Source organism: Melospiza melodia, chromosome 22, assembly GCF_035770615.1.
Source record: "Melospiza melodia melodia isolate bMelMel2 chromosome 22, bMelMel2.pri, whole genome shotgun sequence".
NCBI classification, from domain to species: Eukaryota; Metazoa; Chordata; class Aves; order Passeriformes; family Passerellidae; genus Melospiza; species Melospiza melodia.
In genome coordinates this window covers 11,828,264-11,843,968 of record NC_086215.1, presented here as the reverse complement: position 1 = coordinate 11,843,968, position 15,705 = coordinate 11,828,264, and the positions used below count along the sequence as shown (strand labels likewise).

General features: G+C 43.7%; 1 protein-coding gene across 5 annotated transcripts in view; it reads left to right on the top strand.

The window, feature by feature from the left end:
• TTLL11 (tubulin tyrosine ligase like 11) overlaps window positions 1-14,681 on the top strand; it is a 35,098-nt gene extending 20,417 nt beyond the window's left edge. For 4 of the 5 annotated variants that reach the window (XM_063174492.1, XM_063174490.1, XM_063174489.1 and 1 more), the window contains exons 7-9: window positions 7,416-7,643; window positions 9,608-9,723; window positions 11,600-14,681. In XM_063174492.1, coding sequence (XP_063030562.1) covers window positions 7,416-7,643; window positions 9,608-9,723; window positions 11,600-11,901 — 646 coding nt within the window. In that variant the 3' untranslated portion in view covers window positions 11,902-14,681. Of the gene's footprint in view, window positions 1-5,309; window positions 5,450-7,415; window positions 7,644-9,607; window positions 9,724-11,599 lie in introns of those variants that run through there. The other variant, XM_063174494.1, reaches the window with a different exon arrangement.
• Window positions 14,682-15,705: the final 1,024 nt, after the last annotated feature.

Genomic DNA, 15,705 nt, shown 5'->3' with positions numbered 1-15,705 from the left:
ATAATTTGAATGTGCTGTGGCAGAAGTCCCAGCACAGAAAAGATAATTAAATGTGATGATAGATCTTTTAATTTCTAAGTGGCTATAATCTGAAATATAATCTGAAATGTTTTAATTGACCAAAAATGGGTAATAATGGGTAATAATATTTCTTTTAAAATAGCTAAAACCACCTCCCTTGCATAGATACAGATTAATTTATGATTATTCCTGTTTTAGCCTTCACCACTGCAAAAAGCGCTGTTATTCCCAGTCCAGTGTTGCAAGCAGGGCTGTGTTTGCTCACACACTGTATTCCAAGCACTCACATCTTGACTGGACAGGCTGTACTTTAACTTGCACCTAAAGAGTGAATTCAGTCTCATCCTGAATCTCTTGCAATGACCCGTATTGAGGGACAGCTGGAAGTGCTTCCAATGTACTCAGCGAGTGAGAGGATGACAGGCCCAGCTCATTTGGAAATTTTAATGGACAAGAACTGATATGGGCTGCAGGACTTGAAAAGGTTTCATTTTCAGCACTGTGGAATTAATTGGCCCAAGCCTGTGGTGTGCTTTAGCAGTAATTGGTGTGTGCAGTGCCCCTGGCTCTGGGGTGAGCCCAGCTCTGGGGCTGAGCTATCAAATTGGGACTGGAGACTACTTTGGCCAATTAGACTTGAATCACAGTGTTTTGAGATGCAGCTAATCTAATTAGTTTTTTATTGACATCTCCTTTCTTTTTTCTCTCTTGAGAACAGAAGAGGAAGGAATGGAGATAAGCTAAGGAATGTGACCTGTGTCTCCATAAAACCTGAACTTCCACAACATTTGAATGTATCAAAACATGCTCTAGCAATTACATCTCTTAGATATTCACACCATATTACATTTTGACTTGATCATTAAGAAGGTTTGCTTTTTTTTTTCCCTTTTTCCTCTCTTACATAAAAAGAAAGCCTTTGTGATAAAGTACAGAGAAAAGGAAAATTATGTCACTTTCCTCAAGTTTTTGTAGTGCAGCCACAGGATTGCTGTAATATCCAAGGTTTGCCCAAAAAGAAAGGAGATCAGAGTAAAGGAGTGGCTGCTTCATCTCCCTCCACATGGCATCAAAATGAACATGGAGGCAGCAGGTCTAAATACATCTTTGGGTTCAGTAATCTAATTACAGGTTGTCAGTGAGTCTTGGTGGTAGGGGAGCCTGGTTTGAGGCAGGTTGAGATGCACTTTGTGTCCCTCAGCACTGTCCCAGCAGCTCTGGCTGGGACTCAGCTCTTGGAGCTCCTCTGCTGCCTGCTCCTGCTTTGGCTGAACTCTAACAAATGAAGCTGCTTTGGGTTGCTTTGCTTTGTTTTTTAAACCATGAATTCAGCAGGACTTCAGAGCATCCCTGGGTGCTGTGTTACATGCAGATGTTTGCTGTATCCAGGCATTGCTGAGGGGCAGCTTCAGCTGGAACCAGTGAAAATTCAGGTTAAATATGGTCAGAGATGTGCTCCAGTTACATTGAGGAGGATATAAAACAAAAGCAATTCTGACTTTATTCATCAACTACTGAAGTGTTTACTGCAGTGTTTGGTGGAGTCAGCCTTCTGCTGGAAGGGACCTTAGAGATCATCTTGTTCCACTCCCTATAATTTCCTCTTTAGTTTTCAATACAAGAAAACTGTTGTAGTTTGAAGTTAAAACCACTTTTTTTCCCCCTCTCTTAAAGCTAAAGGCAACATCTGTGTATGCCTTCCCTGTCCAGGGGGGTTTACTGAATTTTTGTGTTCACAAAGGGAAGGGCATTAATAGGTAGGTTTGAGTGCAAAGTGATTTTTCCTGACACTTCAATATGTTAATCATTTGAGCTGAGTTTCTACTATCAGCAAAATCATCTTCACCTCTAGGTAGCCTGTAGCTTGCTAACATAATCTAGATTTTGGGTGGTATCTTACTGCAGGAGCAGTGATTCAGCTGCACTCTTGACTGTAAAGTTTTTTCTTGGCTTTTGTATATGCACAATTTCCATTACTAATCTTCAGTTAAATGCTTCTTGAATGAAATTTAATTTTCAGAATATTAGCTTAAATGCCTTGTCTAAAATGAAAGAAATATGTGTATTTAATTTGACATTTTTTCCCTTTTAACTTCTGGAGTATTTGTGCTGCACAGAAACAACTTTGCCTTTAAATCAATTTTCCCAGTTGCTCTGTAATGTAAACTCCAATAACTTCTAATTTTCTGTAATCTCTCTTATACTGGATTGCTTCCCACCAGATAGTTTTCATGGCATAAGTGTACAGGTATATACCACAAACAGAAATTGTAGTTACACAGTGTGTATTTATGTCTGCATGTACAGCAGGGCTATGTGTGTATGGTATAAAAATGTCTCATTTCTTACCTGTCTCCTGGATATCTTTACAATCTCTGTGTTATGTGTAACTAAAACTGCAACCAGCTGTGAGAGTTTTGTATAAAATATCTGGGGGAGCCTTGAATGCTTTGTGCTGGTCTCCAGGTCCTCATGTGACTCCTGAGTCGTGGCGTGTACTCTGTGTTCTCTCAGCAATGGCACAAGCCATGAACAAATTGATTTCAAAAATCAGATTTCATGCAGCCTGGAAGATGTTAGAACCAATTGATCAGGCAAGGGCAGGCTGAGGTGCATCACCTCACCAGGGAAGAGACAAATCCCTCCTTGGAGTGGGGAGAGGGAGTCCTGGGCCCCAGCACAGACTCAGAGAGGTAACAGTGAATGGAATAAATGGATGTGCACACACAGATTATAGCCCTGAACACCACTGCAAAGTCCTTACATGCAGGTGCCTTGTAAGAATTAGAATTTAAAATAACATGGATATAAATGACAGCTGAAATACCTGTCTTTTTTCCTTTGAAAGTACTGTGATTTCTTGGGAAAAGTTGAAAATGTTATCTTTTTCTGGCAAGGTGTTTACATTTCAAGACATTTTTCCCTGTTATAATTATATGATAAATGCAAGCATTTATTTTTGCTAACATTTGGTTTTAAATAGACATGAAAAGAGAAGTGAAGGAAAAATGGAGACTATTTCACAGGTTTTTTTTTGCAGGAGGTTTATTATTCTCGTTAGCTTCAGGCCATAAGAAAGTTCCATGTCTCAGGCACTGCACATGATGAGTGAATATTGGATCATAAACATATTTGAGAACTGTTTGCTTATTGCCCTGTTCATACTCAAATAATGGTGAGGGAGTGCAAAGCAGGTTTTTAAGGGACAGCAATATTAAGTGCTTGGATTTTGGTTTGACTTAAGCAGAGGCATTGAGCAGAAAAATAATATTTTCCCTCTTACAGATATCCTTCAGGTGTCAGTTCTGCAGGATCCTGGTTTTATTACATCAATCACAAGCAGCTTAAGGCTTCCAAAAACATAGTCACAGACAGATGTTGAGCCTGTCTGGGGATTAGAAATATCCTCTTCCATTAAGTATAAATTAACTTAATCACCAGGTATGAAAGATAAGCAGCATAAACATCATTCCCTGAAGCTTTCATTAAAATTAAAATTCTATTTAAAACTAGGCTTGTAGTTTCTATGACTTGATCCCCCTTCAAAGAGATTATATCTGCTGTAAATTTTACAGTGACAGAGTGACAGAAATTAATGTATTGGGGGCAGTGATGTTCTCTATAATTTAGCTTCTGCTGCAAGTCATCTTTCAGCAAGAGAGATGATTGGCTTATTTTTAAGTAATAATTGGTCTCTAGTCTCTGAAACACTGAGAAAGCAATAAAACTGCCTAGCACCCAGTGGCCACAAAATGAAAGCATGAAGTCACATGGCTTAATAGCAGTGTAATCATCAGGAGTGTTATTTTGTGTATGAGAATTCACCTGCTTTAATAGGAGGATTAAGGCTGATAAAATGCAATTGCAGTGCTGCTTTCTGCTCCCTTGGCTGGCAGGGTAAAGCTCCTTTTCTGTCCCAGCATAAGCACAACTGCTTTCTAAGAATAATTTCCACATGGGAAGAAATATCCTGGGGTTTTATTTTTTTTTTTTTTCTGTTCTAATGTAAGACACTTGGTGGTCTAATTTCAGTGTACTCCCAGGCTTTACAGCTGCTTTGTCTTTGCTCTATCCTGCATTATTATTTCTCAGGCACACTTTTCTAAAGAAACAAAAGAAACTCTGGAGAAATAATGAGGCACATAAGTACCTTGAAAGCAAATAGTGAACACAAATAAATCTACTAGGAATAATAACAGCTACCTCCACAGAAAATAAAGTATTGGGGACTATATTTAATGATCTTTGTTCTGTAATAATTTTTGTTGCAGTGGAACAAAGTCTTTGGGTGCAGGATTTGCATTGCTTATCCATTATTTCATTACAGTAATGCTATATTTTCTGCTGCACTCATAGCTGACAGGTAATAACATAAGCATTCACTGCTTGTGTTACATTAAGAATAATAAATCTGTAGTGAATACAGAATGATACCACCATTATTCTTAAGAGGAGAAAGTTGGAAGTAAAGAATCTCAATTAATAATTAGGAAATAGCTGGGTTTTTTCAGCACCTGAGACTCCTCAGATGCATTTCTCCTTTAATTATTTAAACTATGAATTAGGGAGGGCTATAGAGATCAAACCACAGCTCTAGACTTCTCTGCATATGAAATGGAAATGTCAGTAATGTTCTCATCCCTGCCTTTGTGTCCCTGGTGTGGAGCAGAGCAGGATCCCTGCCAAGTTTCTACATCTTGGAAACACTCATTAACACTGTGTGAAGGCAGCAAACTTTCCAGTCTTCTGTTTTCTGCCAAAAGCTATTTAATCTTTAATGAGAAGTGTTTATTTTTATAATAAATCCATCAGTCTGAAGAGGCAGTGAACCATCCTTCTCAGAAAGGGGGCTGATGGCTGTGGCAGACAAACAGCACTCGAGGGACAGAGCAGAGAGCCCAGCGCTGCTGGGATGGCTGCTGGCAGGCTGCAGGGGCTTGGCCTTCTCTTTTCCAACAGTCCCATCCATCATTTTGGGTTCCTTACTCCAATGGAAAAGCTGTGGAGTACATTTTACCCGTGGATTCACCTAAAATGTGTTTGCCAGCTCTCCAAAACCAGCAGTGTGCTCTGTGCCCTTCACCCTTCTGCAGGGACACCTCTGTCAGGCCTGGGAGCTGCAGGTGAGCTTCAAAATCTAACTGAGGTGATTTATCCAATTTATTTCTGTAAATGAGAAACTGTTTTTTTTTTTTTTCTCTCAGAGAGAGATGGAAATTCTGCTTTCAGCATTTTCTGCTTCCCAGAGACAGAACAGCTGCTGTGTTTTCAAAATGTATTTGGTGTGATCAGAAGTTCGTTGTCTGCCAACACTGTGGTGATTATCAGTCCTCATGTTTGATTGATTCTGCTCTTTGAAATATGGACTCTTTACTGGGGCTGCTCTGCCTGCCTCAAAGCATTCTCCAAAGTGTTGAATGAACTCTATGTAAGAGCCATAATTATTTCACCATAATGTCAAAAATCTCTTACTCTGTGGGTTTAACATTCTTTTAATACTTCTATCTTTGTGCAACTATATTATTATTATTTTGAAAGGTGAAAATTCTTGTGCTATAGATGTTTTTTCACTTTGCCAGAGGGTGAAGAGGGGATGAATATTCATTTTCTACAAATGGCACTCAGAGTGGCCAGAACAAAACAAAAGCTGATTACTCACACAACATGCAGGCAAACCATGAAACTGCTTGCTATGACATCTTGGGAGTGCTGGAAGTCTCTGTTAATAAAAGAATGGGATTAGTTCATAAAAGCAAGTTCATGAATGGTTGATAATGCACAGACAGTGCTCTGGCTTGGCCTTAGTTTCCTAAATGATTTATTTCTGTGACTGAGCACACAAATAGATTTCCTTCCTACACGCTCCAGGTACAAACACTTACCTGTTCTTTGGGAGGTCCATATTCTGTGGTGATAAATGGGTGGATAGATACATTTGTCATGCAAAATATCCTCTTCTTTTAACTATGTTAACATAGTCCTTGCTTGGAGAATAGAGGCTCAGCTGAGGGAATAATTATAGCTTCAGAATCCAGAACATAGTATTTTCTTTTATTAGGTAAGCAGTTGTAAGCTGATACTGAAATTGCTTAATTTATACTTCTAGCAATGCCCTAAATGTAAAATACATCAAGTAAGCATTCTTAGAAATATTAATATTGTCATTCTTACCTCATTTTACTCTGAATTTTGACAGCTAAATTTTATATACAAGTGTATAAAATGCTGCAAATTTTGAAGCCTTTAATTAGTAGTTGCAAATTTGTTTGTCCCTTAGCAACTTGTATTTGCATAAAGATTAAGGCTGGTCAGAAAGAAAGGAATAAAACATAGATGGAGGAAACATTAATAAATTAGTAATCATGTATAAAAGATAAGTAGTCTTAGATATATTTCCATAAGCTTTATTAAAATTTAAATTTTTTTAAAGCTGCACTACAGTTGATCTTTTCTAAAGAGTGATCTTTCATAAGCTGCAGAATTAGAGAAACGAATGTATTGAGGTCAGACATTAGTATGTAAATGAAGCTTTGCTTTTTTCTGTGTGGCAACAGAAGCATTACCTTATATTTGACCTTTCATTCATTTGCCTGACTCAGCTGTGTCAGTCAAAACAATTAATTCTAACGAGCAGCTTTAGAGAGTGGGGCTCAGCTCAGTTCTCCTCCCCTGGCCTGTTGGAAATCCCATGGCAGAGGAGCAAATGGAGGGAAGCTGGGCAGGGTTCTATGGAGATGGGGAATCCCTGGTCCCTTCCCCAGAGCCCCAGTGCAGCCCTCAGTGAGTCCTTGAGGCTGGCATGCCCAGCCCTGGCACAGGCTGAGGTGTCCCCGTGGCAGGATGGGCTGAGCTCTGAGGTCCCTCCAGGGTTGAGGTGCCCCATGGCAGGGGCAGGGTGGGCTGAGCTCTGAGGTGTCCCCGTGGCAGGATGGGCTGAAGTCAGCTGCCTCACAGGCTGAGGTGTCCCTGTGGCAGGGACTGGGTGGGCTGAGCTCTGAGGTGTCCCCGTGGCAGGGTGGGATGAACTCTGAGCTCCCTCCCAGGCTGAGGTGTCCCTGTAGCAGGATGGGCCCTGAGCTCTGAGGTGTCCCTGTAGCAGGATGGGCTCTGAGCTCCCTCCCAGGCTGAGGTGTCCCTGTAGCAGGATGGGCTCTGAGCTCTGAGGAGTCCCTGTAGCAGGATGGGCTCAGCTCCCTCCCATGCTGAGGAGTCCCTGTAGCAGGATGGGCCCTGAGCTCTGAGGTGTCCCTGTAGCAGGATGGGCTCTGAGCTCTGAGGTGTCCCTGTAGCAGGATGGGCTCTGAGCTCCCTCCCAGGCTGAGGTGTCCCCGTGGCAGAGGCAGGATGGGCTCTGAGCTCCCTCCCAGCTGACCCCTGTGTGTTCTCTGCTGCAGGTGCCAGAGCCCGGAGCAGGCCCCGGGAGGCAGCGAGGAGCCGCCGGACGCCGCCCCCAGCCCCGAGGCCGCGCTGCCCTCGCTGTGCCTCAAGCAGGTGTTCCCCAAGTACGCCAGGCACTTCAGCTACCTGCGCCTCGTGGACAGGGTGGCCGCGCTCTTCATCCGCTTCCTCGGCGTCAAAGGGACCACCAAGCTGGGCCCAACGGGGTTCCGCACCTTCATAAGGTCAGTGGGGAGGGTGGCCCTGGCAGTGGCACCCTCAGCTTGCAGGTTTTGTGATGCCTTCCAACGTGGAGCCAGTGCCTGCTCTGTTCTCAAATACATTTCATCAATCCGAGCTCCTGGAATAGCTGACCTATGAGTGTGTGTCTGGGAGGAAGTTGGGTCTTTATTTGACAGCAGATCAGTGATACTTTGGCAGATACAATTTGCCATCTTCATCAGTGTGTCACGTTCCCAGTAAATGGTGGAAATATCATTGTGAGGAAGTGACAACTGAAATTGGGTCACTTGATGTGATTCTGTCGGCTGTGGGGGCACTGCTGGCCGCCCCAGGCTGCAGGAAGGATTCCCAAATGCCAGTTCCTGATGCACCGTGCAGGGAGGATTTGCATTGTGAAATTGCACCTTGCAATGTCAAGGAACTCAATTTATTTTTTCACATACTTTTTATTTAGGAGGGTTTTTTCATTGTTTTTTATGGCTATATCTGTTCTAGTCATGGTACAAATACCTCATTTTCTGTCTTTCATTGACTATGACAAAAGAAATGAGCAGCAGCAGCAGATGTACTCTTAAAGCACAGATCCTGTTTCTATGCAGATGCATTTAGCATTCAGGAATGAATATAAAACAACTTGGTTTATACAAATGATGATATATAGAAAATGTCTGAAGGCATCTGCTCTATCCACAGACCAGCACAGAATTGCATCCAGTTCTGTATTTTTTGTAGTTTTATCCAGCCTTATTTTGGCACTTGTCAGAGGAACACAGAATAAATGCCAACATTTTCTTTCAAGAATATTCAGATAAATTGCCATAGCTCAATGAAACAGCATTTTCAGTTTCTTAATGCATGTTAAATTAAACTTTTTAATACTGGCAGATATTTTTGTTTATTTTCTCCCAGAGCATCTATGCCAGCTATAAGGCCCTTTTTTGAAGAGCTGTCATTGCTGTTCATTTCAGAAGGGAGGTCAGGTTTATGTGTGTTGTATCACTTTTCAAGAAAAAAATGGTACAGGAGTGGGATTTCGTGTGTGGGCAGGTGCTTGCAAAGACTGTCCACCCAAATTCTGGCTCATCAAAATCTGTTTTCCTTTTATGTTTTATTCATTCTGTAAAAGTAGCTAAAAGGGAAATGCTGGCTGTTTCTAGTCCTTGCTTGGATGCTGCCTGAGAGGTTTTGGGCTATCTAGGAAGGCCTTACTCTATTTTAAGGGAGCTCTGTTGAGGTTACTAAAGAGTGAGATTTGCTTCAATTGGCCAAGTTTGGGGTTTTTAAAATTTTTATTTTGTTTCTTTTCTGGCAAGAAATTTTGGCCAGCTCTTTGGCACAGGCAGTGGTGGCAGCCAGGCTGCCAGACATCTGGAAATGCTGGAAATGGGGCTGTTCCAGGGCTGATCAACACCACACTGCACACTTGGACACACAAAGTGCCAGCTCTGCACCCAGAGCTGCACCCAGGGCTGCTCTCCACACAGGTTCCACTCCGTGAAGGGAAAATCCTGTCGGTGTTCAGGCATAGTGGAGCAAGGCTGTGCCTGAAAGCTTCCTCCAGCCCTTTCCAAACAGGATCAGGCAAACAAATAAAAGGGTATTTCTCTGTGCAAACCCTGCCTTGTGCAGATAGTCTGTGCAGATTTGTGGTACCAATTAATTCCATCTCTTACAGCCTCTGAGTACTGGCAATACCCTGGGAGAAAGCTCTGTGTAACAGTCAGGTCATATTTTTAATTGAAATATTCTGGGTTTGGGCCTGTTCCATTCAGATAGGAGCATTTAATGAATGCTGGTTTGTTTGCTCTCTGCTGTGTGTGTTTTATTAGACTGAGCACGTTACAGTGGCTCTGTACACATGACATGGGTAAACTTTCCTCCTGCAAGTTGCCCTTGCAGAATTTTTCCTAACTTGGGAGTTTGGATGTAATGAAAATCTCATCTTTATTTTGTTTCTTTTTAACAGAAACTGCAAACTGAGTAACAGCAATTTTTCAATGGCAGCTGTAGATATCCTGTATATTGATATCACAAGGAGGTGGAACAGCATGGGCATTGACCACAAGGAATCAGGTAGCCCAGGTTTGTATTCAAAAACTATGAAATCTGACTTTTGGGGTTATTTTTTTCAATTTTAGTTGCTCAGGTACACCTCAAACATTGATAGAAATGGGAAGAAGCCATGTACACCTGAGGCATGCACATATACAACCAATTCTCCTGGTTAGTGCTGTGGCAGTTACCCTTCAGGGCAGTATTACTTTAGGAACGTGAGGGTCATCTCAATTTCACAGCTATATAAAATCTGAGCATTTGCATTGAGCATTTCAGGGTGGATATAAATCACTTACGTGGTTAGCTGGTAGAATTTCACCAGGAAAAATAACAGATTTGCAACTGAATTTTCAGGCTTTCAAAAACGAAGAGATTTGTGTATGGTGTCAATGAACCAGATGCTTTTTAGGTGTTCAAACTGTCCACCTGTTGGCTTCATGTTCAGCCCACTCCTAGCTGTAACCAAGACAAGCATGATTCTGTTGTTCTAGAACAGCTTCTAACTTTTTCCATAATATGCTTCACATGAGTGTCACTTCTGGGGAGAAAGTGTGTGTGTTACCAGAGGTGCTTTCCCTGCCTGCAGCTCACCGTGACTGATAAAATAATTTACTGAGCTGGCAGCTGCTGCTTTCAGATAACTCAACAATTCCTTTGCAAGCTGTTCTACAGCCAAGATCGTAAACGACCCCAGCTGCAGCCTTGGTTGAGAGAAATTATACTTCAGAATGTAATTGTCATATTTTGAAAAGGTGCCTTTCCTACAGCATCAATAAGCCAACACAGTTAAAACCCCAAACCTTTCAATATCTCGTCCTAAAATCATCTTCTTAAGTGTATGTTCAAACTGGGAGAGCTTGTGGCATTCTGCACAACCAATTGGGGTCTGGCTTCTTAATTAAGAGTTTGAGTAGGTATTACATCAAGGTTTTAAATACAATAATTAGTGTTAATACTCAGCTCCTCTTCCCCTTGGCTCTGGTAATGTGCTATTAGTGAGATGTGATCGAACAGCAGCTGAAGTGTCTCCCCTGCAGCACAGGGCTTCTGCAGGAGACTTTTGTATGGGAAGGGGTAGAGCAGTTCTATTATAGCAGAGACATTTTTTGGCACTGCGCTCTTCAGCTGTTTGTTTTTCATTCAGCTGAAACAACTATTGTGGAGTTGCTGGGTATGAGTGAAAAAATGGCCTCTTCACCTTCAAAAGGGTTTGTACCTGGTACAGGCTGTGTAGGAGGGAAGTAGTGCTTCAAACAAACTCATATCTTGCTAAGGTGATACTTGGTAATGGGGTTGCCTTCCTAGTGCTACAGACTGAAATAACACCCTGGTGTGACCTTTTGGGTCAGATCTGTCTCTAAAAGACTCCATTCAGTTGCCGACAAAAACTTGTTTTTCTCTCCAGCTTGATGCTTTTCCTTGATGCTCAGTATGTTACTGTGTGTCTCATTTGGTTTCAATTTAATAATTTTGGCAGCAGAAATCAAGGCTAATACTACATCAGTTTAATGGTGTGATATCCTAAAATGGTTCTTGCTGTACCACTTTGCCTCTGGATTGCAGGCTGAGGTCTGCAAAGCCAGAATCTGCCTCAGCGATAGGGAATGTCACCCATCTGTAACCCAGCCTGGGGCTTAGCCTGCCCTGGAACACCCAATGAGTGTGACACAAATAAAACCTTGGCTTTTGGTCTTTGAAGGACAATTTCTTTGCTTTCTGAGCATTCCAGATTGCTGCCATTTAAATGAAAAGATGTGAACGAGCAGGATTGTTTGCGTTCACACCCATCGCACACTCATTTGGCCCTGCTGCCACAACAAAGAAGAGATAGTATTATCCCTGAGGAATGCAGGCTGCTAGAAATGCCGCACTCCAGCCTCCCGTGAGCACCTTTTCCTTGCAGGAATGTGTCTGCAAGCCTTTGTGGAAGCTTTCTTTTGCCTGGCCCAGAAGAAGTACAAGGCGCTGCCGCTGCACAAGCAGGTGCTGTCGCTGCTGGAGCTGTGCGAGTGCCGCCTGGCCGCGCTGCACGGGAAGCGCCTGGTGTGGGGCTGCGGGCTGGCCCAGCCCCGCGGGGCGCTGCGGGCAGCGGGCACCGCGCCGGGCCCCGGCCCCGCCCGGCCCCACGGCCCCCCGGTGCTGCGGCTGCAGAAATCATCGCACCAGCTACGGGCGCTCATGTGCCGGGACAGGACCGGCAGTTAATCCCCGGCCAGGCACGGGTCCTGCTGGAGGAGAGACTGGCGATGGAATCCCTCCATTTCAGAGTGACAATTATTTATTTTCAGCTGTATTTTTTATTTATGCTTTTCCAAAAAGTCTACTGCAACCTCCCGTTTTCAAATAATGACTCTGGCAATGACTATTTCTTCACCTCTCTGTGGGATTCACTGTGCACATCCCGTGACAAACTGCATTCATCCTGTGTGTGGAAAAGGACCAACCCACACGGGATGATAACCAGCATCATGGGATTGCCTGCACTGACTGAGGAATTACATTGCTTTGTGTGCACAGGACATGTCACAGCAACCAAGGAAGGAACTGCAGTCACAAATACCAGACTGGAGAACTGAAATCTGAAACTGCACTTGTGGTCAGACTTCAGGCCTTGACTCTCTTCTTTCCATGGCTTGGACTGTAGGTGTTGGAATAAATACAGATTTGGTCAATATCTATGTACTTATTTTTTAAAGTCAGTCTTAAAGCACTGAAATAATATTTTGGCTTCTACTTCTTTGTACATGTCTTTGCCATGACAAGTACTGTTAGTTTTTTAAAGAACTAAAACTGTTTATCCTTTTGCTTCCACAGAACCAATAAGCTCACACTTATTCACAGAAAGAGATTTACTTTCTTAAGTCAAATTTGGTGAATCAAGTGGTGGTTTTGTCTTCAGGGATTCAGCACTGCTTCTGCAGAAAGCTGTACAGTGTAAAGGCATAAGAGCTCAGCTAAATTCCAGTGGAACCAACCCTGTCACTGACTTTAGCCTAGACTAACTGTATTCTAGGTTTGCTCATTTTTTGTCTTTTGCATGCTTGTTACCCTCTTGAGACCTGCAGTAACATCTAGAGCAGATCTTCTTTGTGTCTTTGCTCATATTCTTAATTTTTTCCTTAAATAACCGCGTGACTCTGTACGAATTAGATCTAAGGATGTTGTGTCAGAACCGCTGGGCTGTACTGCTGGAATTGGACAGAGGGGTTTGATTATCCAGGAAATGAACCATGACTTCCATGATCTCACACTTCTTGTGGGGGCTAAGCAGAACTTGAGACTGGCTGGAAGGACAGGAATAACTTGGAACTTCAGGGGTGTTGAGTGAAATTCTTTGGGGTCTCCATTTATTGCAATAATGAATGGCTACATCTGAGCTTGATTTTCCTCCTTTGTTCTGCTCTTTTAATGTTAATGACTTGGCTTATGTTTTAGTGTCCTCCATGTTGTCAGAAATGGCAAAGCTGTAAGATGGGCACTGAGCTTTGGGTTGGAGAACATTCCCTGAGCTCCATGTCAAAATGTTCCAGTGGCTGGTGCCCCCAAAATATGTCATTGAGGGGGAGTCTACCTGTTTCAAGTCAGGGACTAAAGGCACACATGGTGCATCAAGTGAGTTTTCACTTCAGGGAATGTTTGTAGAGCTTTTTCCTGATTTCAGATTTAAGCAGCATGTGTTTTTCCCAACTGGCAGTAGCAGCATGGCAATGCAATGCAGGAGTCAGGCTGAGCCCACACAAAACTAGTCCCCAGCATGTGTTAATCTCAGATGTGGGCATCCCTTCTCCTTACCTTTTTCTGTAACACAAATAAAATAGTAGTCGATGATCTTTTTTAGTTCAACAGCCAGACTTTGAAATTTTATGTATTGTACATAAGAGGACAATTGTAGACTAACTAATGCCACTGCCCTCAGCCTTGTTCAAATGTCATAAAGATTATTGCAGTATGAAGATAAAATGCAGAACTCCAAAGTCTGGCACCTGTCAGAACAAATGAAGCTGAAAGGGTCATTTTTTTCACACTTTCATTGTAATATATTTGAAGACATTCACAGGTTGAAAAATGGTTACTTCTCCTTTTGTGACATCTGACATTTGTCTTGCGATTGGCAGTGTGTTACTGGAAAATAGCTTACAGTTCCTCTCATCTCATGATTGATGTCCTGTAAAGACAGAGTTACAGAGGAGTCGGATTTGAAATGCTATGACTGTGAATGCCTTTCCCTGCACCTTTGAAGTACTACGATGTGTGGCCTGAAATATCCCAGTTTTGCAATTGTAGAGCTCACCCTGATATCAGTGGAATAAATTAACTATTGTATATTGAACACTGATAAGATCTCTCTCTCTATGGGAGACCTTTATACTCTCTGGATCTAATAGAGGTTTTTATAGCTCGTGCATCCACAGGCTGATGCTGCATGCTCTATTCATCTCCCACTTCAAATATGAAAGGTCCCTTGTAGAATAGTCAAAATATTCAATTATCTGCCTCTAGTAATCCACTGTTCATGTATTTATATAATTGGAAAATTGAATGCTATATTATTCTCGGAGGGGGAGGGAATAAACCAGGAATGTACTTTAGAGATTTAATGGCAGTCACATTTCTCTTCCCTCTTGTCTAATTCAATTTCCTCTGAATATTATTTAGCATCCAATTGCATAGAGCCTTTAAGTTACCAGTGTGTGCCCATGCAAATGACCAGAGACACTTTATCCAGGATATGAATGCTAATGCACTGATAATCTATTAATCCTGAGGTACCTCTCTAGCTACAGAAACAATACAGGAAAGGCATTGGATTTTTAACAGCACTTTTGTATATATTCTCTTCAGAGAATACCACAGCACTGCACTCATGATTCTATTTATGACATATATGATATGAATATTGTATACCAGTGAAATCTTTCTTGTTATCAGACACACTGGGTCTGATATCCTTGAGTAGAAATCAGAATAAAACAACATCTAACAAACATTTGAGGCGAGTCCAGAATTTCAACCCTCTTCCCTGCAGGCTTTTGTGCAGCCTGAATGTGCCCAGACCCGCTCAGTGATTCCTTGTTGCATTTGTTTTTTCTCTGCATCGGGCTGCTGCAGGTAAGGCACCTACAATCTGCTCTGGGCACTCCTTGTCCCCTGTCCCGCACCCCGTCCCTGCCGAGCGTTCTGGAGCTAGGCACAGACCCACACCGACCCCGCCACCTGCCGAGCACCTGTGGCCGCTTCCTTACAAGGAAGGGCGGGGCAGGTGCTCGCTAATTACAGAGTTAATGAGCAGCTGGGAGACCCCAGAGTTAATGACCAGCTGGGAGAGCCCAGCGCAGCTGTACCCGGCGGGTGCCCTCAGCGCGAGCAGGGTCTGCGGGTACGGGCTGTGCCCTCAGGGCCCTCAGGAGGGCACGGCCGCCGCCTCGGGACGGTGACGGCGTTCGGAACCCCGGCGATGAGGAGGGGATCTCGTCCCACTCCGGCCCGAGCCTGGCGGGGTAGGTGCACTCTTCCTTGGGCTGGGCGCTCGATCAGGCGGGGATTTTGGGGTGACCGGGGCGTGGCTCCTGCGCTACTTTTGTGTGGGAATTCCCGAAGGCTGTGCTGGGGTTGTCGGAAAATGAAGGCCGGCCAGCCCCGCTCTGCTCAGCCCTTCTGCAGGGACGGAATGGGGTCCGGTGCCTGGGATGCCCTTCGGTTTCACGGAGCAGAACCGTGGAGTGACTTCTCGGTCAGATCCTCCCGATGGAGCCCCATGGGCTTCCGGGAGAGCCCTGGGCAGGAAAATATCCCCGGGAGGATCCCGGGCGCAGGCACAGCCCGGCGCTTCCAGAACCTTCCTGGCGGCGGGGCTGTGAGGGCGGGACGGGGCCGTGAGGGAAGGGGCGGCCGGGGCGCGGAGCCCTGGCGGTTGTCGGTGCACACCCGGGGTGAAGGGGGGGCATTTCCGTAGCAATGTCCAGGGTTTCCCCTCATTGTGCTGGACTGAGGCCTATCAGTGGCCGGTGG